Genomic DNA, 25988 nt, shown 5'->3' with positions numbered 1-25988 from the left:
CCACAATCTCAGAAGCTTGAGTTTACTGTGTATATGACTGTAAACATACTCAGGTTGACCTCGCTGTCCTCGCTCTCGTCCGGCGAAAGCTGGAGTGGAGAGATGTACTGATCCCTTTCTCCGTTCTGCACTGGACGAGACAATTTGCCTGGCAGTGTCCGGTACTTACTGCCATCCGATGCGTGTCGATTCTGTTGGAAGAATTAATGTTACTCTCAATAGTCTTTATTCCATGTCATATTATTAAAATAGTATTTGTTTCTGATAGATACTTTAGTTTCTGTACGTGAGTGTGAAATCAGGGTTGTGTGAAAGACAGAGCTGGTAAAATGCGCCCAGGTGCAGTATAAAGAGTGTTTAAAAAGCTTTTAAAAAAGGTTATTTCCTGAGCGTGAGTTGGTTAGAGGTTAAGGAGTTAATCAGGGTTTGATGGGAGTACCTCTAGATCAGGCTCTACTGGCTGCCCCATTACATGCTTGGGTAAGGAAATAATGCAGATAAAACATGCACACACACACACACACACACACACACACACACACACACACACACACACATACACACACAAAATTAGTTATCATATAAAGTTAAGCTACCTCTAAACATTTTGGTTTATATTTAGAATTGTTAAGAAATTGTTAGAAAGACTGGTGTTGAAGTTAGCGTTATGTGTGAGTTAGCGTTATGTGTGAGTTAGTATTGTGTGTGAGTTGTATGTGTTTATTATATGATATTATTTCTCAGTTATATATAATGAAGGCATGGTCATCAAGTGTGTTACTTTTTAGCACCAGGTTCCTCACTGCTTTTAGCCCATAATAAGAAAGTCACTCATTAAAGAGTCAGGTTTAGTGCTGTATTATAGCTAATACAAAGCTATATTTGTAAATCAAATTACTAAGAGATTCAAAGGCCTTAGACAACAAACCCTCAGCTTAAATCCACTCTGTAGCTCCTCCAAACTGCTGGACAGCATCCTTGGTGTCGACCTGCACACAGAGACAGAGGTCAAAATCGGCACTCGGAGAAAGATCAGCCTGGGTCTTTAAAAAAGCAATAACAGAAGAGCGTAGCCATGTACGAGGGCCACCTGCTGACTAAATGATAGCTCCTAAGATGTCTTAGCTGTGTTTACAGTGTTATGGGTGTGAAGCGTGTCATTCTGCTTGATGTAGACTTCATAAATGAAAGGTAAGGTGATAACAGGTAATTAATAGGTAACCTAACAAGTTGTCTAGTTGTGGTGGTCTGTCTGGTTGTTGACACATCTGTCAAAGCAGAGAAACTGATGCCTCTACAGAACATCTAATCGATGTCTGATGCAATAGATCAGGGTTTATTATCGAATATCGCTTCACTCGATATGTTGAAGTTAACTGATGTAATGTGGGAACATTAGTGTCTTGTGTCTTGCCATGGTCATTAAAACCTGCAGTGAACTAGGTTTTTCCCGTCGCCGTGGGCGTTATCACTGCAACTCATTTAACCATCGCCGGGCGCAGGCCAACACAGCACCATGCAAAGACTCCGACACACAAACAAACAAATAAATCAGCTCAACTTGCCATTGTCCATTATGGAAGGATGTGTCGCTAGGGGACACCATAGAGTTCTCCATGGAGGTCTGTATACCACGGCAACTGGGATTCAGCAAAGAGAAAGGAAAGGAAATAAGGAGCAGAAAAAGAGAAAGAATAACAAATTAAAGGAAGAAGGACAGAAGGTGGAAAGCAGAGAAAAAAGGAAAGAGAGCGTGTAGCATTAAATCAGAGTGAGTGCTCGGGACACAAGGTTTTGTTTTTTTTTTTTTGAAGAAAATTATTGCTACCTCAAGAGAACCATGACCCTTCCCCATGATCGCCCCTCTTTTAACACATATGTTCTCTTTCTGTGTGTGTGTGTGTGTGTGTGCATGTTATCCTCACTTGGATTCCAGGTCCTTTGGCAGACATATTGGAGGCAGCAGAAATGGAGAGGATCCTCGAGAAGTTGACACCTGTGGACACATAAACATCCTTTAAATCCATTCATTAGCTCATTAAAAGCTAACCCTGTGCACAGATGCTGTACAAATAAACATGAGACTGATCTGATCCGATCACAGGTTCTTTGTGATCACTTTGGTGATGGATGTTAATGTATGGCCCCCTCCAGGGTATGTTCCTGCCTTGCGCCCAATGATTCCAGGTAGGCTCTGGACCCACCGCGACCCTGAATTGGATAAGCGGTTACAGATAATGAATGAATGAATGTTAAAGTTTGAAAATGTGGGTCTCTGTGAAAAACACTGGTCATCAGGGTGCTGTTAGTTTTAGAGCAGGAGGAGACTCAAACCTGCAGATCAGTCCGGACAATGTCAGAGTGAGCTTTATGGGACAAAGGGCGAAGTCTCAGGTCCTCCTCACTACTGCCACACAGCAAACGATCACCACAAACTGCAGAGAGAGCGAGAGAGAGAGAGAGAGAGAGAGAGAGAGAGAGAGAGAGAGAGAGAGAGAGAGAGAGAGAGAGAGAGAGAGAATATATGTTACAAATGTTACAGAATCAGGTTTTCTGACACCAAACCTTATGACTGAAAATAGCATGTTAATAGGAGCATTATATTGTGTGGAATCCTGTGTTGAGCTGCTATTGAGCAATGAGAATTTAGGGGGAGAGGGGAGAACCCCTGCAGCACTGTTCAAAAGTGAATATGTACATCATATTTTCTTGAAATAATGACTGGAAAGATGTATGTACATACATGATAATAATAATAATAATAATAATAATAATACATTTTATTTCATAGGCGCCTTTCTGTCACTCAAGGACACCTTACAAAGAGTAAACAATAAACATAAATAATTCCGAAAAACACACAAGTATACAGTATTGGAGAGAAAAAAAAAAAAAAAAAAAAAAAAAAAAAAAAAAATGAACAATGTAACTGAGTCATTTTAAAGGAAAGGCAATCTTGAACAGGTGGGTTTTGAGTGAAGACTTGAATTGTGTGAGTGAGTTTATGTTCCGTATGTCGGGGGGTAGAGTGTTCCAAAGCTGGGGAGCAGAGCGGCTGAAAGCTCTACTTCCCATGGAAGTGAGACGGGCAGGGGGAACAGTCAAGTGAATGGAGGAGGAGGACCTGAGGGTGCGAGAGGGAGTTACAACATGGAGGAGATTGGAAAGATATGGTGGAGACAGATTGTGGATGGCCTTGAATGTTAACAGAAGGATCTTGTAATCTGTGCGGAACTTGACCGGAAGCCAGTGGAGCTGTTGCAAGACAGGAGTGATGTGGTGGATGGAGGGGGTTCTAGTGATGATGCGGGCAGCTGAGTTCTGGACCAGTTGGAGCTTATGGAGAGATTTGTGGGTAATACCAAAAAGGAGGGAGTTGCAGTAATCAAGGCGGGAGGTGACAAGACTGTGGACAAGGATGGCAGTGGTATGGGGTGTAAGGGAGGGGCGGAGACGGTTGATGTTACGGAGATGAAAATAGGCAGACCGGGTAATGTTATTGATGTGAGATTGAAAAGAAAGAGTACTGTCGAGGATGACACCCAGACTCTTTACTTGTGGGGAGGGGTGAACAGAACAATTGTCAATGTTAAGAGAAAAGCTGTCAGTTTTGGATAATGTTGATTTAGTACCAATGAGAATATGATAATATTACTGAGGAGAAATCACTGACAAGAGAGGGTATAATGTAATTTGAGAGAGAGTGAGGGAGTGAGAAAGAGATTTATTGAGTTATTTGAGAGTGTTACCTTGGGTGAAAACCATCATGTCTTTGGCTTTTCTGTACTGGACTAGTAGTGCTGTGAGCTCCTCTATATGTCGATCCTATACAGAAAAAGAAGCAAAACCCACTCAGTTAATTACAGCGGATAATGAAGTGATGCACACATTGTAGAAAACACAGGTAAAGTCTTGGAACAAAAACAAAGCTCACAAATATATTTATTTATACAAATCTAGGGAAACCTTTTGCTGCAGGCCCCCTAATGGCCACTGCACCAGCGGAATGGAAATCCACAAAGACATTTGTCTTTTATAAAATGAATTTAAAACACACCATAAAATTAAATAAAAATCATTTTCTGTATCTGTTTTATCTTGTTCAGGGTCACGATCGGTCCAGAGCCTGAACAGAATCACCGGGCACAAGGCAAGAACACAGTCCGTCACAGACGGGTCACACACTTACACCTGTGGACAGTTTCACACAGCCGGAGCCCCGGAGCAAACCCACACAGACACAGGGAGAACACACCACACTCCTCACAGACAGTCACCTGGAGGAAACCCACGCAGACACAGGGAGAACACACCACACTCCTCACAGACAATCACCCGGAGGAAACCCACACAGACACTGAGAACACACCACACTCCTCACAGACAGTCACCCAGAGGAAACCCACACAGACACTGAGAACACACCACACTCCTCACAGATAGTCACCCAGAGGAAACCCACGCAGACACAGGGAGAACACACCTCACTCCTCACAGACAGTCACCCAGAGGAAACCCACACAGAAACAGGGCGAACACACCCCACTCCTCACAGACAGTCACCCGGAGGAAACCACCACAGACACAGGGAGAACACACCTCACTCCTCACAGACAGTCACCTGGTGGAAACCCACGCAGACACAGGGAGAACACACCACACTCCTCACAGACAGTCACCCAGAGGAAACCCACACAGACACAGGGAGAACACACCTCACTCCTCACAGACAGTCACCCGGAGGAAACCCACACAGACACAGGGAGAACACACCTCACTCCTCACAGACAGTCACCCGGTGGAAACCCACGCAGACACAGGGAGAACACACCACACTCCTCACAGACAGTCACCCAGAGGAAACCCACACAGACACAGGGAGAACACACCTCACTCCTCACAGACAGTCACCCGGAGGAAACCCACACAGACACAGGGAGAACACACCTCACTCCTCACAGACAGTCACCCGGTGGAAACCCACGCAGACACAGGGAGAACACACCTCACTCCTCACAGACAGTCACCCGGAGGAAATCCACGCAGACACAGGGAGAACACACCAAACTCCTCACAGACAGTCACCCGGAGGAAACCACCACAGACACAGGGAGAACACACCTCACTCCTCACAGACAGTCACCTGGTGGAAACCCACGCAGACACAGGGAGAACACACCACACTCCTCACAGACAGTCACCCAGAGGAAACCCACACAGACACAGGGAGAACACACCTCACTCCTCACAGACAGTCACCCGGAGGAAACCCACACAGACACAGGGAGAACACACCTCACTCCTCACAGACAGTCACCCAGAGGAAACCCACACAGACACAGGGAGAACACACCTCACTCCTCACAGACAGTCACCCGGAGGAAACCCACACAGACACAGGGAGAACACACCTCACTCCTCACAGACAGTCACCCGGTGGAAACCCACGCAGACACAGAGAGAACACACCTCACTCCTCACAGACAGTCACCCGGAGGAAACCCACGCAGACACGGGGAGAACACACCTCACTCCTCACAGACAGTCACCCGGAGGAAACCCACACAGACACAGGGAGAACACACCTCACTCCTCACAGACAGTCACCCGGTGGAAACCCACGCAGACACAGGGAGAACACACCTCACTCCTCACAGACAGTCACCCGGAGGAAATTCACGCAGACACAGGGAGAACACACCAAACTCCTCACAGACCTGAGGCTGGGTTTGAGCCCACAACCGCAGGACCCTGCTGCCCATTAAATGAAATGAAATGATGTGAGTGTGTCCAACAAATCTAACAACAACAACAAACTGCCTGTACCTTCTCATCATTTGCTGCTAGCAATGTCTCCATCCTGATCTTCAGTCTCTGCAGTTCTAGATCTGGAACACACAGAATTAGACGCTGAGTTACACTTATTTGAAAGGCTGGCGTGTGTTAGATCTCATTAAAAACCCACGTCTGCTTGAAAAACAAGGTGAATATCTTTGCACTTCTTATTAAAAAAATAATAGTAGAGTAATATTAAATGGTGTTGTCTTTGTCATGCGTATGGTTTGCTGTTGGCTGTGGCGTATTTTGTGGGCGTGTAAGTGGTGTTAGAAATTCGGCATTGAAGAGTCAGGAGACTGGAGTTCGGCGTTGACTGGAGTTTATTTACACATACACAGGACCATGTATGAGTACAGCTGGATGATCTCAGTGTATCTCAGGATGATCTGAGGTTTAGAAACTGGAGGTTCAGAGGTGGAGGTTTCCTTCACGTGCATGCAGAAAAGCACGGGCACAGCTTGGTCATCAGTTTGCCACCAGTTCAGTCTGTTCCCAATCCAGTCTGTGACTGTTGCCAGTCTAGTCTGTTCCCAATCCCGTCTGTGACTGTTGCCAGTCTAGTCTGTTCCCAATCCAGTCTGACACCAAATATTTTAGGAGGGCCTTATATACATTGGAGTAATGGGGGAAGGGAATTGGAGGAAGACGAGGAGTCAGAGGAGGGGTATGTAGAATGAGGGTGATGAAGAACATGTAAGACAGAGGAAGGGGGGAAAAGGTGAGAGAAAATGGAAATCAGGGGAGGGATAGGAGGAAGAATAGGGGTGAGAGATGGGGTAGGTGTGATGAGGGTGATGGTCAAGGAAATAAGGAACATGATGAGACATGAAACTATGATAGTTTCTCTCAGTGGTAGGCAATACTCCTTTACAAATTTTTTACAACCTGAAATGCCATCTACTTTCATCAAAATGACTAAAGAATAAGAAGATTTATTGTAAGCAGTGCTCCGTGCAGATTTTCATTCGCAGAGTATACACAGCACACAGAGAAATTAGCACACACAACTAATGGGAAAGCAATGGGAAATGTGTGTGTGTGTGTGTGTATGAACTGCAGGGTGTGACATTGTGGATGAATCAGTCTTCCCACACACATACACATACACACAGCGGTTGATGAGATGGGTGTGACAAGCCTGACAAAGTGCCAGTGTGAATTAGACATTGCAGCACTGCTGCACCAAGATGCACATCTGAAGCATTTGTCAGACATTAGCTTACATTTCTCTTTCAGCTTCCTTCTGTACCCCTCCTCTACAACAGAAGGCGACAAAGAGCAGAGGGAAAGAGACACCACAGAACCACAAAAAAAGAGAAAGTCACAGGTTAATGACCACCTCTGCCACACCCCATCACTTATAGAAGCGATCAACCATTTTTATCATCTGAAAAGCAGAAACCGTATTTATGCAAATTACATTAATTTTACTTTGTTCCATAAGCTGCAACATGTCACATCACAGAACAAATTGATTTCTGGTCCCTAACTGAAGCAGTTTAAGCTCCATTTTGATTATTCCCCAAATAGGGTGGCCATGTATATAACAGTTTGACTACAGAACCTCTGACACATCCAGGCCACTAGGTGTCAGTATAATGACTGTTTCAGGACATAACAGAGAAACAGTGGAGAAAATGGCTGATTGCTCCTTTAAAGTTCTTATAAGGTAAAGTAAGGATAAAAATCTGGAACAGATCTGATACAGCATCCATGAATCCATCCTATTATTTAACCTTTAGGGCTTGGGAATCAATATCCTGTCAGGATGCATTATGGGAGATTTCCACCCAGGGCTGCAACAACTAATCAATAAAACCAATATATATATATACTTTTTTCAAATAAACCAATAAATTGATTAATAAAACAAAACATCAACACATAAACCCTAGTTCAAACATTTTGGCAGCTAATTCTTACTTTACATGCTACAAACACATGCACTCCTGTAGCTTAAAAATAGATGTGTTTTTATGGACTTATTTCACTTAAATTTGAGTCCAAATAAAAAAGTAAATAAAAATATTATTTCTGACAGCGTGGATGATCAGCTCTTGGCTATTTCCAGTTATGTATTTAGCCTTATCTGTTAACTAGTGATAAGTTTAACCAGCATGGCATATAAACCACTCAAAATCTGTGTTTTTTTTTTTTAAATGTACACAATGAACTAACACACACTGTGAATCAGAAGCAAGCTGAAAACACAAGACACAAGGGTTTTCTATATTTTATATTTATTTTTTAGGAAATTTTAAATCACCAGTTCCCTTCACTAGCTAGGCCTCGCCTTATTACACAGCATTAACAAGCTAGGATTCTGAAGGCTAGAACCTGCTTCCTCTAAGACAGGCAAAGCCAGCCATAGCTTCTTTTGAATGGGTGCCAGCACAAAGTTATTGCACGTTCAACATTTTAGGAGAACACTAACAGCCCAGCTATGTTATCTATATTAGCCAACAGATGTCTAAAGTGGTGTTAGCTAGTGATAGCGAGGGAGTGCTATCCTGCAGTCCACATAATAACAGGGTCCCTCACTGAGACTTTCTAATAAAATGCACAGTCAACGTGTCTGCGTGTGTGTGTAACTTCAATGACAGTACCAATGAAATAAACCTACCTCTTTCAATGCTGTCGTTGCTAATGTTTCCTCTGGACAGAAGTTGGTTCTGGAGACTCTCAATTTCAGCATCTTGTGTGGCAAGAAGTTGCTGAAGCTCTGAAATTTCAGCCTGAAAAAATGGCAACATCTTAAAACTTAGCACAAAAAAAAAAACTCCCACCAGTTTTACAGCCAGCACCAAAAGCCAGCACCAAAACAGCCACAGATCAGTGGAGTGAGGGGGTGGACTGGGGCCAGACTGATATTGTTTGGTAATTAATATCAGGAGATTTTATACAACCTGCAGAATCAGGTATCGATTGATAATACACAGCACAGGGGCTGCTTCCTCTGACTGTCCTAACACGGTACTAGAAGCTGAATTTCCAAGTTTACACTGCCATTAATAATGTAGGCTAGAAGTAATGTAGCACCTCCATTGATTTGATAATTAAACTCTTTCAAATTGCTGTTTCAATATAAAAAGCCCTGGATAATACAGCTGATGCTTACTCCAATCTCCAGGCTTTAATATATTAAAGGCTAAGCACCACTTAATGGACCTCCATGAATATTTCACATTATTTTAGTTACTGACATATATAAGTATGAATTAAAATGAAAATAGCTGCTTAATTTGCTTTAAAACTTTTTTTTTAAAACAATTATATTAAACTGACGGAAAAACCCGAGCTCGCTACGGAAATTCTTGAACGCAACCGTGGCGTCACTGGTGGACAACAGCTGAACAACGCCGCGGTAAAACACCGTTATGACTGACTGTTATGACAGTATCTAGCTAGCTAAATAACCAACATTATTCATGACAATAGCCTAGCGATGAGCTAAACTCAAATTTAGAGGTACCGTTATTCTTGTAAATGTGATCGAAGTCGAACTCGTAATGCAGCTACGTAGCCGAGTGTAATCTGAGCCACCGAGTTTAGCAAGTCAAGCTAACGTTAACTAACACCAACTTAAACAGGCGAAGTAAGTGTACTCACCCTGTTTACCTCCATGTTACAGAGGATCTTGAACACCTTTCGTTGGTTTCCTTACATGCCCATATTGTTGGAAAAGCGCCAGTGAAATGAGCTACAGATAACGGAGTGAACGGATGGACCTTTCCAAAGTGCCCGTTTAAAGTTGACAAATTTAGTCCATTTTCTGGATATTTTGGGATCTATGGGCCATTTGTGCACAGATGTCCCACTGTACATTGAATTATTGCAGCCAAAAACAACACACCTTTTCGTCATTTTGCATTAAATTAAGTGCAACTTCTAGAGTTGTTGTCCACCATCTACGTCACAGGCAAGACGCCTATTAGAGTTTCTGAACACCATGTGGGGGTGGGGGCAACTATTCCTTGAATTTGTAAGAAATAACATGTTTTCTGACTATCAATAAACACAAGTTAGGAACTCATATTCCACTGTATTTATTTGTTTGACACTTTCATAGAGCTGGTGCTTAGACTTTAAAGACTATATATTAATGCACATACTTTATTCAGTTTCTGCGATGTACTGTGGTACGTGTATTAGTTTAATGTCTGTTAGTAAGGCACCATTGAACGAAGCACTACATTTTTTTGTCTAGTTCCAGTACCGGCCAAAGACTGGGTAGGCTGCATATCAGTCAAGCCCTGTGTGGACACGTGGGGACTGATGACTAAACCTGGATCTGACACATCAGGACATATCTGACGTGTGGTAGGTACACAGAACACTGACATGGAGCGTGAAAGCTACACACAGGTTAGTCACATGTGGGAATGATGAGAGAACACCCATGCGTGCTGTTCCTGGATCAGTTCTATTGGAGCAAAACACTGCAAACGTCTTAAATGATATTACTCTGATTCTACCTCTGTTTTCAAACATCATTTTGGAAAAAGTCTTTGGGTTATAGGTCTCTCCCCTTGCAAAGTGGTGAGATACTAGCCTTGTATAAATGGAAATAACCGTCTAAAAGCTTTGCCAAAATGTCAAGGATTTTGACTCAATCCTGTGTATAGAATCTGGTCTATTTCATGTTAAAATACAGTGGACGTCATGGGCAGAGGAATGAGAAAAAAATATAAAGTAAAGACAAAGTAATAAAAGAAAAAAGTATCCAGAAAAATGGACAAAGGTAAATGCCCCACCATACATCCCACCATACATCATTACACCCATGCTGTTCCTGCCATGAGTTACAAACACACACACACACACACACACACACACAGAGAGAGAGAGAGAGAGAGAGAGAGAGAGACCTTCAATAGTACAGACCGTGTCACACAGGTTAAAGCATTTGGCACACAGTCCCCCAAGGCCAGAGAAAAATGGAACAAGCTGGGTCAGTATCTCTCTCTCTCTCTCTCACACACGCACACGCACACACACATACACACACACATACACATACTGTGAAACCTGAAGAAATTCTTAACACTCCTTAAACCACAGGAGAAAACCAGACCACTTTCCCCACCCAAAATGCCCACAGCTATACATCACACAAGTAAAAAAAATTAACATCTGGACTGCTGAGCATGAACAGTACGTGGGGATACAACACAAACAAGAATAGGAGCAGCAGGAGGAGAAGAGGAGGTGAGAGATGGAGCATAAACACTAAAGGAGAGGACCTTCTGGCAACCAGAGCTCTGAGTATGAAGTACTCAAACACACTGTCCTCTTACAGGATCCCCACCTGTCTAACACATGAGTTTGTCTGATCTCTGCTCTGCTAAATCTGCCCTGGTCAACTGTAAGTGCTGTTATTGTGACCATCTGCTGATGCTTAGCCATCATCTAAAGCCTGGTGCCCTTGGGCCTCCGGTCCCCTCCTTCACGTCATACTCCCTGGTGATGAAGGTTAGAGGCTGAGGAAGAGGAGTAAGCACCTGAGCAGTCCTCCAGCGCTCCTCACAGCGCTGCTTCTCAACCTGAGTCTGCTCAATCATGAGCTTCAGGCTTGACAGCTTGGTCATGAGCGACTGGTAACACACATGGAGAGAGTAAGAGATAGAGAGCTGTAGAGAGATAGAGAGAGGTAGAGAGGAGGAGTAAGCTGACAGAAGGCAGTAGATGCCCCCCTGAATCTGGTGGAGACAGAGCCTGAGCACTGTGTGTGAGACGGAAAACAAGTTAAAGAGGTGGGAGCTACTGCTTTAAAGTAATCACTTAAGAGGCTTTGGGAGCTACAGCTGGCAGTGGCGATTAAAGTGAGCGAGGCGGCAGAGCAGCGCTTCATTAGTTTATTCTGCAGTTAAAGACAGGAAGGGGCAGCAAACTTGCCAGTGATCTGCCAGCAAGGAAGAGGGGGCTTTAAGGGCAAAGAAAGACTGACGTTACCTTGGTGGCCTTCAGTTTTTGCTCATACTGAGATTTTTCACTCTCCAGCTCGTCCACTTTGGTCTTCAGTAACCGCAGCTCCTGCTGGAGAACCTGCTGTCGGCAGAACACAGAGAGAACCCTCCTCAGACAAATGATAATGGAGCACGGTTGAAGGAAAGACAGTATCCCAGGCTCGGACACTTGGACAGTACATTGACTGTTATGGTATGCCACCACCTTAAGTTAATAGACACTTCCACCAAGGTCCATAAAAGCCTCAGTCTACTCGTACCAACAGTAACACAGACAGAAATCATGGAAATCCAATGGGGATTACAGGACAGCGCCCCCTTGAGCCCACACCACACCGTGCGGTTAATTCATGACGAAGTCCTAAAACTCTGGAGAAAAGGGTTTCCGTGGTCAGTCAAGTGAGTAGCCCACAGTATAAATTGCTGGCTCAGGCTCCTCAGGCACAAAACACATTTAGAAATACTTAGTCCCCTTTTTTTAGACTGTCCTTTTAAGCAAATTTATAGATATAGGCCATTAAATTTGCTCATTTTTCACTGGTTATGATTGAATGACTCTTATCAATCGCATGGTACCTACACTACTCCACTCTGCTCGGCTCTTCTTGCTTTTTGGTCCCTGGTTCATTTCCACTCCCAGTGGTGGTAAAGTGAAGCGTCGTTTACTCATTGTGTATTTCTGATTTGTTGCTGTTTGGGATTGGACACAGCTCCACGCATCAGTTCAGACAGATTAGTGGAGTTTTCTCACTCCCATTTGCAGTGTTCCATTAGGTTGGCCACTGATCCAATGAGCATTTGGACCTCTTTATAAGACCATGGTGGAATTTTACGAACTGCTGTTGTGAGTCAAATAAAAACAAATGTGATTTCTGCTGGAGTTTGGAGACTGTACAAACAGCTAGTTTGTGCTGGATGTCTGAATTTGTCAAGTAGAGTGACAATTATTTCTGGCCAATCAGCATCAAGCTACACATTTCCACTTGTTTCCTGACTCTAGTTCTACGTAGTGACCTTTTTGACTGGAAGTCAGGTTGAATGAAGGGTGGTCTTTGCATTCCCATGTGTCTGAGGTCAGTAGAGGAGCATGAACCATCAACAAAGTCCACTACTTCCAACACCACTCAGCACCGGTGGAGTTAGTGACATGTCCGTCATGCAGGGAACCCTAGGAACAAATCAAGAGTTTTGGCACGCTGCAGACATTATAGTGACCCTGAGAAGATCCCCGGGACACTCGGGACCCCCTGTGAGAAGGGCCTGCAAATGTTAGTGGTGGAGGCCTGGGGGAGAGAAGGGATCAGGAGAAGGAAGATGATGGAGTGCAGAGAATAAGTGAGAGAGAGACTCCACAGGAGAAGAGACTCCAGCCTACGTTCTCTCCTGCGGCTCTACAGCGGCAGCTGCAGTCCTCAGGATCGGAGGAGCCCAGGCCCACGTCAGGGCTCCAGTCCCGCTCTTCTGCCTGAGCCTCGAGGGCCCGCTGCTCCTGGATACGGGTGGTGATCTCCTGCTGGAACTTGCGCATCTCCTTCTGGAGCTCGCTGATTACATTAACCACACACTGACACACACATACACACACACATGACCAACGGGGAGACGAGAAGAGAAACACAGTGAGGACCAACGGAGGAAAAGCTGAAGGAACATGGGATGAAGGGCGAGGATGTGGGGTGACTTCAGTGTTGAACTGCACTGAAACTCAGTAGAGAACTCACTATAGAACTCACTAACAGCTTCATAAGGGGAACCGTTTAGGGCTGTGCATCACTGACACTGTGTGTCCTTGTTTTCGCTATATACTGATTTCATAAACAGCCATAAGCTCCATTCTGCCTCAGTGAGACCTGTGGCCACACACACACACACACACAGTCAAACAACAGAGCTTACATCTGAAAACACTTACAAATTCTAGAAGAGGATTCTTTTCATTAAAATTATTTATTAAATGTCATGGTACCACTTTAACATAAGACTACATTTCTAAAGATTTGTTAATGGTTTATTAAACCTGTTTAAGATGGTTATTAATGAGGTTGTAAACATGTTAAAGGTCACTAATTTATACTAATTCATTTATAACACAGAGGTGAAAAGGGAAACACCGACCTCGTTTTCATCTAAAATTTAAAGTGTCAGAATAAACAGAGACATTTTGTGTTTTAAGGTGCACCACGTTATCATCAAAAGGCATTCTATTGGAAGTTAATTGATTAAACTTGATTATTAAAGGGTTAAAGCTATTAACAAATATGTGCTGAAGCCGACAGGGTTTGAACAAGTAGACGAAGTAAGGTAAGATATTTAACGTAACAGTGTAGATGGATGTGGGTTCACAATTCGGCAACCAGCGGATCATTATAGCACTTTCTATCTATGTGATATAAATGATTATTAATGGATTTGTAATGCATTTACAACCTAATTAATAACTATTAATAAACAGTAAACCACTTAGACAACTTTATCAGTGTAGTCTTTTTCTAAAGTTGTACCAATGTCATTGTTAGATGTTAGACACTAAAATAACTAATAATTTCAGAAAGGACCGTTTTAAAACCTAAAACACTGTTAGTTATAAACTGACCACTGAACTGACTGTTGAATTCCTGACCTTAGGAGGAACTGAAGAAGGCAATGAATCTGAAAACAGAGTATGACAACTCCTCTAGTGTGGGATCATGGTGAAGACTAGACCAGACGAGAGGACTCAGTGAGAGCCGAGTGGACAGTCACTTATATCCGAGTTGTACATAAATTGCAGAGCGAATCCCGAATATCCCGAGTATCATTAGCTGCAACTCCACTCAGCCTTGGCTTTCCTCCCACACTGTGGTCAAGGCTCCAACGTTTCAGCCCTTTACCACCTTCTAGAAAATGCTCCCGGTGATAAATGCTGGATGAGGTTTTAAGTGGATGGTTTGGCACTGGGGCAACCCCTTGTTTGCTGGAGTAAATAATAAGTAACTGACCTACTTCAAGAGTGCGACAGGAGGTCAGTTACACCGCTAACTGTACATCGGACCATATGAGCTTAGCACAGAGGATGCTAATGCGTGGTTGGGTTTTCCCCACTTAACGCTCCACATGCCGGACTGAGCGAGTGACTGATGGATGTAAGAGACCCACAGACAAACATGCTCGGACACCCAAGCGGAGGAAGTTTCATATGCGCGTCTGTTGAAGTTAAACCTGATGATAAGGCCCACGTTCCGGATTTATATTTAGGCAGGGCACTCATCAGCTAGAGACTGGGTGACATGTGTGGTGAAAGTGTTTGTGTGTGTGTGTGTGTGCTTGGGGCATGTTCCCTTGCAGCTGTTGCACGTGGGGGCAGTGTTTGTTGATGCAACACATGCACTGCGGCTTTGGTTACCCCGGCGCTGGGGCTGTATAGAGCTGCTCTATAGGTGGTAAAGATTTACGGCCCAGAAAGCATGACCTCCAAGGTTAACCCTGTCAGCAAACACTAAGTTCTGGACATTTACCTCGCATGCCATGGGAAAAGCTGACCATTTCCGAACATTTTTGACCTCAAAATGACAGCAAAATATTTGTGGACACCAGCTCAGGCAAAATTACTTCTGAAATCAAGGATAATGTTCCATTAGTCCAGAAAGTCCAGAACATGGTTCTGTTGCTCCATAGTCCAATACTGGGAGGCTTTATAACCAGGAGGACCATACATGGTTTGCAGCTGCTCGAGGGTCACACATCTTTCATGCTTTACTATGAAGATCATACAATTTTTTTTATTGCATCCACGGTTGGCTACCCTCCTCCTAAATTTTACATAGTGCTGTTTCTGCAGTGCTGATCCTGGATTAGCAACAACAGAGTCTCTTTTCTCCCTATTACAGCTCAGTGAAGCATCACAATGAAGCTGTAAATTTAAGGTAAAAATACTACCTAAGATTGTTTTAAAAATAATTGTCCTTTATCAGTATAATTTTTCTAATTTCAATTGTTTGGTTGTTGCTGCTGCAGTTTTAACAGTCATTGTTATATCTCAGGTGTGTGTGTGTGTGTGTGTGTACCACCATGTCTTATCTGCCATCCTGACCATCACACATGCGCCATGCTTTTGTATCTCAGACAATTTCCGGCCTCTGTTATCTCTCCACATCAGCCTCAGGGCACGAGAACACTTGTGAAAGGAGAGCTGTGCAGCGTGTTTATTTAAATAAAGTGTTTATTCACCCACACTGGGATTACAGTCTTACTGCACACACACACACTGAGTCACTGTGGCAAAGTGCGACTGCTGTGGTTCCATCAGTGATGGTGTAATAAAACTGAACAGAGGTGAACACGCTATCTCTGATATAATGGTATTACTGGATAGGGATTTAATGACTTAGTGTAGTAGGATGGAGCTAATATCTCTGGCAATAAACGAGAGCCTGTCTCTTAAGTGGACAGGACATGGAGGCATGACAATGGAGGCACCACACCCAAAATAGTGCAAAGGGTACAACTCAGATCTGAGCAAAACAAGTTCCTCCACTCGTTACGATGTGCTTGTGTAAGACCACATGAATCTCAGTGGTAGCGAGTATGTGACTCTGTAGCTACCGTAAAAATACTCGGTACCCCTTAATGTACTCATTTCAAATTATATATAACAATCTATTATTAAAAAAACATTGTATTTGATCCTATTCTTTATTTTCATTAGCTTATCCTCGTTTTGCTGTATTTTCCAATACCACCCTTTCATGGACTGAACCTAGCGTCACCATCCTCAGGAGGGATGCGAACGTGTGTGTTTTATAAGACACCGCCTCTGATACAACCCCACTCAACTGTTTTAGGCTTCAGAGGGGAAGGAAAACCTCCCAGCTCTGTCCCATCAGCTGACAGAAGTCTGTGCTAGATAGCACCGTGAGCAAAACAGTTTCTAACGGGAACAGCAGGCTTTGGAGACCACAACAACAGCAGAGGTATCATTAAGTAAAGTGTTGTTTAAGCATTGTGTATTCACGTGTTGTTGTTATTGGTTTTTGGGACTGCACACAGCTCCATCATCGCTGGTAGAATTTCTCCATTCCTTGTTGCACTGTCCAGCTCTCTGTGGATTTTTTCATTGGCCACTGATCCGAGAGGCATTTGAACCTATTCAAAAGACCACATTGTAGTTTTATGAGCTGACGTTGTGAGTTGGATAAAAACAAATGTGATCTCTGCTGTAGCTTGGAGATTTTTTTCAGGCGGCTGGTTTGTGTTTTTAATTGTGGGCCGATAAGTGCTATGCAAGCAAAAAAAGCAACGTACAGTTGAGTAGAGTTGGTACCATGTAGTGGAAACATGGCAAAGGCTTAAACCTGTGATCTCAGAGTGATAAAACTAATGTTTAGACTGCTACATCACTCAGAAGCCTGTTTGTGTGTATAAACCCAACTCCATAACTTTATAGTTGAATGCACTGCAGTCCTTAGCATGTGCCCAGTGGCTGAGAAAACGAGTGCCATTGTTAATACCTATTTTATTAGAGCCTACCAGAATGTGTAAATGATTCCTATTAGTATGTTTATTTGGTCAAAATAGCTTTCTGTCCTGCCAGGGTGGGTGCTTCAGCAAAGAAGCGCCTTCAGGGGTCTGCTGACATCTCATTGTTCAGTGGAGAGGTTTGTTTAGGGGCCACCTAAGCTGAAGTCAGATGTTTCTTTAAGGAGTTTTTTGGAGGCCTTGTGAAGTTCCCTTTGGACCCATGTTTGATCTCTCTGTGCTGAGAGTCTTGATGCACCCCCTGGAGAGTGACTCTGTTGGGGGGAAATCTAAAATGTGAATGACTAGAATTCCAGAGCACCAGACTAGAGCTGTCATTTCAGTCTGGTGATGTTTCAATCTCACATTCTTTGGTGGGGACTTTATATATAATAGGTTCATGGTAACTACCACAAAGTAGTCAGTAACCACTATAAATTGCAATATAAAGGATGTCTCTAAATCTATTTTAATCACTGCTTAGGGTCAGTCTATGAAAGCAATGTGTAACATGAAGGCCAGGGAGTGGGCCCATACACAGACCCAAATGACATTGTCACTAACACAAGTTAAGCTTAGGCCTGATGTGTGTCGTTTAGTCTTGGTTTAGGCTTAGAACAACTTAAGGGTCCTGATAACGTTGGGCACATAGAAAGCAGTACCACAGACTCAACTCCACATTCCTACTGGGTTCATTCACAGTGCTAACCCTGGACCGAAAGTCTTTTTCTAAGAGCTTCAGTGCGCCAACTCTTTAAGCCCACAAACAAAGCAATTCAGCACCAACGTCTACAAGAGTGTACAAGAAAAAAACTGCAGTAAATAAACACAGCTGCTGATGAACCAGACAGGCCTTAAATGGGGAGAGAGAGAGAGAGAGAGAGAGAGAGAGAGAGAGAGAGAGAGAGAGAGAGAGAGAGAGAGAATATCGTAGCTGTGGCAGAACTGAACCACATGACAAACCACCAAAATGCTGAAAAACCACAGCCATCTAAACAAAACCTCTGGACTGTTCTGGATGAAAACCGATTGTGACAGCGATAAAATAAGAGACAGCAAGAAAGTGACACAGTGAATGTGTGACGCAGTGACAGCACTTCAGCCCTCTCTCTGCTGTTTGTAAGAGTGACACAGTGACAGAGTGACATGGTGAGAGAGTGACACAGTGAAAGTCTGAAACTGAAAGAATGACACAGTGACAGCACCTCAGCCCTCTGCTGTTTATGACAGGGTGACACAGTGGTACAATGACATGGTGAGTGAGTAATAGAGGGACATAGTGACATGAAAGAGTGACAGCATGATATGGTGATAGAGTGACAGAGTTACTGTACCTCAGCTTTGTGCTGTTTGTCGTCTCCGTCGGTGTGTCCCTGCTCCTCCTCCATACTGACCAGCTTCAGCTTCAGATATGACACTTCATCCATCAGATCCAGTTTCTGGGTCTCCAAAGAGGTCCTGCTCAAGAGCTCCTACACACACACACACACACACACACACACACACACACAGTATAAGAACCCGTCTGTACTGTATAAAGTATCTTCTGCTGAGTTGGATATGAGCTGTTGCTCTACTGGGCAACAAGTTGTCCAGTGTTTGGATCAGTGCCAGCTCTGCTAAATATACACACACAGTGACCGCTATTTTTACGGCTCTGTCTCTCCGGCACGCGAGTGTGTGAGTATGAGAAAAGAGAAAGAGAGTGAGAGAGTGAGGGGACCAGGCTTTTCACTGCATTCCTCAGGGAGCTAAATTCAGCAGCACTCTGAGACTCCAGCTGAGGACATGGCTCTGCCTCACAATCCCCCAATTCCTCAGAGTACGTACTGTAAGGTCTTTTACTTCATACTGAACACAAGTACGCACTCAGAGAACATTCTGAAGTAGTCCATACTTTCGGAGTGATTTCAGCTACAGCCTCCAAACAGTTTATACCTCTCCACTCTCTGGAGCAGCCACCCATGAGGCTATGGTCCAATGCCAAGGTACGGAAACCATGTTGTGGAGCAGTGAAACTATGTTCTCTGGAGCGTGGGAGCTCCATTCAGGATCTCTGGGATGAGTTGGAGCTGTGTTTGTGATCCAGAACTAACCCTCAACATCAGAGCTCACTGGCTGAATGCAATCAAACCTCAATACCCTAGCGCTATATACGTATGCTGCCCCTACGCCACATTTCCCAGGTTCAAAAACAGTTGCGTAAACTAAAACAGAGCCTGATCTGATATCAGTAAGTGTGGACTAAGTTGTGCTTCCCACAGTCCATCCAATAATAGCCACAGAGTCACAGCGTCTTGTCCGTTTCCCCACCTCTGGTTTCCATTCTGAGGAGAAGACACTTCTGCTTTCTGCATTTTGCATTCGCCATGAGTGTAATCAACCACACTATTCCTAGTAACAAACACAATGCTGACCGCAGTCCACACCGAGCAAATGGTCATAGCGACACGATCAGAACAAAGTCCGGTCTAATCTCAGTATCATTTGAGGCCTAACACAGAATGTTAGAGAGACGTTATTACGTCCCTGAAATTGGCTTCGGCTGTTACTTCAAAGAAGGGAGTGGGACTCAACAGCTTTGAAGTTATCAAGAAGTGCATCAGGGTTGAAGCTTATCAGATCTAGAGGCTGTGTATACAGAGCAGACATACCACAGCATACGATAAGCATTTAGGATTCCCTCCACAAGGCAGGACAATTTAAAATGTACTGTTCCATAATTTACTAAATATCTCTTGGAGCCTAAAGGGTTAAGAGACAATTAAAGTAATTCCATGCAATCACGAGTGGTGAGAAATATGTATTCAGAGAGTAAACACTATAAGAAAAGCAGGCTCCAACAGGCAGTGAGGGAAAACCATTAAACAGAACCAAGGAACTGACGACAGCAAAGTTACAGCACTGAGGCATGGTTAAAAAATACACTGCCAAGTTCAATACACCCATAATGATATGGAGATACTATGAGAAAATGACTTGTGCACATTAATGTGTGTATATGGAGTCCACCAAACCACACACTGTGAAACAAGACCTCCCAATCAGTTTCGTTCTTGTTTCGAATAGCTTTAGAATTGCCCCGCCTCCTCCACGGAGTCTCTCCAATCACAGCATCAGTCTTACGTGAGAGCGAATAGATGAGGAACAGGGCTGTTTAGAAACGGGGGGAATGATGCTGTGGTGTTTGCTCCTTGTGGTGTTTTGGCTAAAGAAGGTCACAGATGTTTCATTAAGACCCAGAACTGTGATCCCGTGTGGGAAAGGTGTACAATATGACTGTCCCCTTCTGTATGAGAAGATTGGACTATCATCAGTTCCATTCTCTTCAATTAATACACAGCTACCCACTGCTGACTGTATCACTTTCCTATGGTTTCTCATGCATTTAAACTGAAAGCGAACCGAAAAGCGAAACATGCTTTTATTGCCATTATACAGTAGTGAATAGAAATTTGGACTTTGCATTTAAGCCGTTCGTGACAGTGAACACACACACACACACACACACACACACACACACACTCACACACACACACAGCCATCTCTGCACTCTGATCAGTTGGGAGACATGGAAGTCTTTCAGACTTTTTTTTACTCCTATTTTTCCTGCCAATAGAGGGCACTGAAGCTAGCAACATTTGGGTACTAAGCCCATGGGATCATACTCCAGACCTGGGGTGTCAAACCAAATGCACAAAGGGCCAGTGTGGGTGCAGGCTTTCCTTCCAACCAAGCAGCAGCCCCACTCTATTGAAAGTAAACATCTATTGATTAGATCCACTGATTAAAAACAGGTGGAATGAGGTGTTGCTTCTGTTGTTTGGAAAGAACCCACCCCAGGCAGCCCACTGTACCGGAGGAGAGTGGAGAGAGCAAGGCCAAACCTGTCCTGTTGGACTCCTGGCCTCAGACGGCCAAGGCATCACTGGTGATCTCCTGATGATGACATATAGACCATGGAAGCCCCTTTACAGCAAACTGTTGGGATGTGCTGCAATTCAAACTAATTCAACACAATAAATATGTGTGTGTGTGTGTGTGTGGTGCCGTACGATGGACTGGGTCCCTTGTGCCTGGTGTTTCTGGGTGGGCTGTGGATAATGAATGAATGAATGTTTCATCAATTATAACTGATTCAGCATAAACCAGTACGAACTGAAGTCTGAATATTGAAGGGAATTCATTTAATTCAAACTGGTGAGACATATATCATAGGTTGATAATGCTCTACTATGTACACACTGTGAATCAGCTTCTCTCATTCTGGCTAATCCTCATCCAGTTCTTTGGATTAGCATTAACCAGTATGAATTAAGGCTGATTCCCTACGCAATGTGACTGCAGATGGCAGAAAGATACCAAAAGGAGATTGCGCAAGTCCTGACACGCCAAAGAAGCCATGCGGTGTCCATCTCTCTCTCTCTCTCTCTCTCCCTGATTCCTGGCATTCCATCTGCACCTGATAACTATCACAGCAGCCGCATACAGTATCCACTAATGAAGGCATGCTCAGTTCTCGACTCGTTCATATTTCACTCACATTTTTGTACATTTCTAGACACATTTGAACCAATACTGACTCGTCTGACCCCAGCTCCTGTCAGAGACTGGACAATGGACACGGTTTGTGATTCCCAGAGCATATCAAAGTCTGAAATAACCCCAAGAAAGAGGTCAGAGATGTAGAGAGAGAAAAATGAAACAAATGATGTGCTTCTCGTGTCTCAGGCATCGGAGCCATCAGTCACTCGGAGTGGACAACAACAGTCACACAGGGTGGTCAACTCGAATTTAACACGAGGAGCCTTCATCTGGACAAAGACAGCTGACACTATACACCACACACACACACACACACACACACAGGTACAGCTAGAAAGAGATTGAGAGGAAGAAAGGAAACATAGGAAAGAATAGAGAAATAAACAATAGGAGAAAGAAAAAAGTAACAAAGACACAAGTGAAAAGAAAGAAAAAGAATAAAAGAAGAAAGGAGTGATTAAGAACTGAGAGAACGAAGGCTGTTTTTTTGTCGCTGTGAAGCTGCGTCAAAGCATTAATCATTAAAAGCTCTGTCAACATTAACTCTACTCACAGCTCAGTGACCAGACGTCCAGTCACGAGGAGATGAGTGATGACCATTGTTCTTAAAATAAAAGAAAGAAAATCTCAGGACTCAATAAAAACGTACACAATACAAACTTAAGCAGGTGTTTAGATATGTTAGGATGGGCTGGGAGTTTTACACACACACATAAACACACACACACACATGGATACACACACACACACATGGATACACACACACATTCACACACACACACACATACACATGGACACACACACACACACACTCACAAACATACATAATTAGCATAAAAGTACTTTATGTTCAAAGGTTTAATAAACAGTGTCCAAATACTTCTGGACATGTTGTGTTTATGATAACTTTTAAAAGTTAGCTTTTAAAAATGAGGGGCAAAACGGGGCATCCAATCCAAACAAAGCTAATTTACATGTCTTAAAGGCAGAGTAACAAACTAAAAGAGGATGAAAAACAGTCATGTGGAAGTCAGATGTGGTTTCAATGTTTCTGATAAGGTTCTTTTAATGAACTGTAGTAGCTTTGACACATTACGTGATCCCCGTGCTGCGTCTGTGTGAGGGAACGTCTCCTCGCACTGGACGTGATTCAGGGACGACGTAACTCTGCTCTAAGACCGTCCACTGCTCTGTGAGAGCGACTGGGATTACGGCGACACTGAAGAGAAAAACTAAATGAGCCACATGCATCAATCATCTCCAAACTTCCTCCTCCTCCTCCTCACACAGAGAGCCCGAGTCAGCAAGATGCACACGTCAGCTTCAGACTGCACCACTTCTGCAATCTGCTGCTTACTACAGCAACATCGCTCTGAACCACCTGCACTGAGACGAAGTTACCATGCTTCAATGTCAAAACAAAGCCCCCATAAGCTGGCTTTTACTTAGTGTGTAAATTTCATAAATAATGGACCAATAGAAATTATCTTGTTTGTTACCGTGGTTACTCAATAGCACAACTGTCCCGCACTTTTACTATGTTTAATATAAACAGTATTAGCTCAGTATTAGCTTCAAAGCTAAGTTGTGTTTTGCTTGTTTCTGGTTAAGTTCAGTTTGTTTAGACACTACAGGTTGGTTTAGACCCAACGGACTTCAGCTCAAATATCCACCAGGGATTTAAGAGTTAATAATTACTGAATTAAGTGGTAATTTTTTGTTTGTTTTCTGAAAATTAGTAACAATCAGCTGCGGAGTAAAGTGAGTCGTTGTGTAACCACTGTTGATCAATGACAGTTATAGTGGATGAACTGGCATCAAAAATTAATCCTGTAAAACTAACAAACACTGCACTTACGATGACTTTCTAAAAGCCAGGTAGAACACACACCACACAACATCATCAAATCCCAATCACGTGTCAGTGTTACAGTATCTGATCATTTGTACTCTATTTTAATTCAAAGTCATATTCAACACCTGACACAGATACTCCTCTATTACAGATACAACTCGATCAATAAAGCTCCATTATTTTGCTTTCTTAGTCTTGCCCTACTACAGAATAAAAGCACTAATCTACTTAAGAATAAACCATTTGTGTAAGTTTAAGTGGGTTTGTAAAGTGGACTGAAACCTTGCAGCTCCAATACACAACTAAAACTGCAAACTTGTCTCGAACCGGTTTAACTAACCCCTGTGTTCATGTTTACTCCGCGTGAGCTTCTGTTTCTCCAGTTCTCTTAAGAAAGCGTGCTGCTACCTGCTGGAGCATTTCCTCAGTGGAGAGGAGTTTGTGATGATGTTCTTCCAGAGAAGCCTCTAGGTCTCGGATCTTCTCTCCCTGCGCCTCCACCTGCTCTGTCAGTACGCTCACCTACAACCACAAACAACACAACATTTACTCCTTCCAGCCAACGTTTCAACAGGTCACAGAAAGGGTTACATGGCGGTATACAGCTAACCACCTAAACAGCTGAGAGTAACACAACTGTACACATAGGAACTTTCTACATGACTCTAGCTAAACAGGATAAAGAAAAAGATGTAGTATTGTATGTTTATATAATGAGAAAACGTCAGTAAGAAACAATAAAGGATTTTTTAAAAGATATGCTTTCATTAAATTGAAGTAATGGATGTTTTAAGAATTTTTTTTTTAACTTTCAAATATGCACTTCTCTACATTAGAGTTAGGTTTACTTCATTTGAAGCCTACCTGGAATCATTGGGTGCAAGGCAGGAATACACCCTGGAGGGAGCGCCAGTCCTTCACAGGGCAACACAGACACACACACACATTCACTCACACCTACGGACACTTTTGAGTCGCCAAACCACCTACCAACATGTGTTTTTGGACTGTGGGAGGAAGCCGGAGCACCCAGAGGAAACCCATGCTTTTATTGTGGACACAGGGAGAACACACCACACTCCTCATAGACAGTCACCGGGAGAAAACCCACACAGACACAGGGAGAACACACCACACTCCTCACAGACAGTCACCCGGAGGAAAACCACGCAGACACAGGGAGTACAAACCACACTCCTCACAGACAATCACCCGGAGGAAACCCACGCAGACACAGAGAGAACACACCACACTCCTCACAGACAGTCACCCGGAGGAAACCCACGCAGACACAGGGAGTACACACCACACTCCTCACAGACAATCACCCGGAAGAAACTCGCGCAGACACAGGGAGAACACACCACACTCCTCACAGACAGTCACCCGGAGGAAACCCACGCAGACACAGAGAGAACACACCACACTCCTCACAGACAGTCACCCGGAGGAAACCCACGCAGACACAGAGAGAACACACCACACTCCTCAAAGACAGTCACCCGGAGGAAACCCACGCAGACACAGAGAGAACACACCACACTACCTGCTGTGCCACCGTGCTGCCCTTCTTAAAGATCATTTACTTATGAAATTATTTATTAAATAAAAATGAAATAAAAACAAAATTACTGTTATAATGTTTAAGATGCAAATATTACATTGACTTTTGTCCTTAAACTCCAAAGATTATACACTTCTTTACAATGAACAATTTACTTAAAATCACATTTTGTAGACTTAACTATATTAATAAGGCATTTTTTTTAAGTGAAACAACCACTTTGACCACTACTGACACAACTGATCCACATTCAGCAAAATGATTACACCCTTAAACTACTATCACCTTTTAAATTCACTGAGATCAACACACAGCAGGACACTTACCAAATGGTAAACCTTCAACTCTTCTCTCTCTGTTTCACTTCTCTCTCTTTAAGAACTATTGTGACACTCTGTACCACACACTTCCAGTAGGTTTCACTACCGCAGCAAACTTTAACAGTCGTCACAAGCCTGAGCAGTGAAGACTTCCATTTCTAAAGTGGAACAACACTCTTCTGAGTAACCTCCACTGAGTTTAATGTCTCATTTCGTCTCACAAGGACGGCCCACCCACTGCGAGACAGGTAAAAGAGGAAGTGACAACCGAGGGGGGAGTTTTTTAAAACTAGCCTGATTTATCAGCGGCTCATAGCCGGAAGCCCTCCACCAATCAGTGCGAGCTGTTGGAGAGGCTTGAGGCATGTTGCAAGAGGGTGACTCCACGCAGAAACCTGCTCAGTCAG

At 43.5% G+C, this 25988-nt stretch overlaps 1 protein-coding gene across 13 annotated transcripts in view; it reads right to left on the bottom strand.

Annotated features, from left to right (window-relative positions):
* ppfibp2b (PPFIA binding protein 2b) overlaps positions 1 to 25988 on the bottom strand; it is a 70236-nt gene that overhangs the window by 7667 nt on the left and 36581 nt on the right. For 3 of the 13 annotated variants that reach the window (XM_066650010.1, XM_066650011.1, XM_066650020.1), the window contains 14 exons: positions 24106 to 24219; positions 18632 to 18769; positions 13180 to 13368; positions 11791 to 11886; positions 8462 to 8573; positions 7062 to 7094; positions 5827 to 5888; positions 3750 to 3825; positions 2335 to 2435; positions 1926 to 1996; positions 1566 to 1640; positions 929 to 989; positions 440 to 475; positions 50 to 191 (listed from right to left, as the gene is read on the bottom strand). In XM_066650010.1, coding sequence (XP_066506107.1) covers positions 50 to 191; positions 440 to 475; positions 929 to 989; positions 1566 to 1640; positions 1926 to 1996; positions 2335 to 2435; positions 3750 to 3825; positions 5827 to 5888; positions 7062 to 7094; positions 8462 to 8573; positions 11791 to 11886; positions 13180 to 13368; positions 18632 to 18769; positions 24106 to 24219 — 1306 coding nt within the window. Of the gene's footprint in view, positions 1 to 49; positions 192 to 439; positions 476 to 928; positions 990 to 1565; positions 1641 to 1925; positions 1997 to 2334; positions 2436 to 3749; positions 3826 to 5826; positions 5889 to 7061; positions 7095 to 8461; positions 8574 to 11790; positions 11887 to 13179; positions 13369 to 18631; positions 18770 to 22395; positions 22447 to 24105; positions 24220 to 24561; positions 24703 to 25587; positions 25773 to 25988 lie in introns of those variants that run through there. The other 10 variants (XM_066650023.1, XM_066650021.1, XM_066650022.1 and 7 more) reach the window with 10 other exon arrangements.

This window comes from Hoplias malabaricus, chromosome 17 (assembly GCF_029633855.1).
Source record: "Hoplias malabaricus isolate fHopMal1 chromosome 17, fHopMal1.hap1, whole genome shotgun sequence".
NCBI classification, from domain to species: Eukaryota; Metazoa; Chordata; class Actinopteri; order Characiformes; family Erythrinidae; genus Hoplias; species Hoplias malabaricus.
The sequence above is the reverse complement of the archived record's forward strand: the minus strand, read 5'-3'. Positions and strand labels throughout refer to the sequence as shown.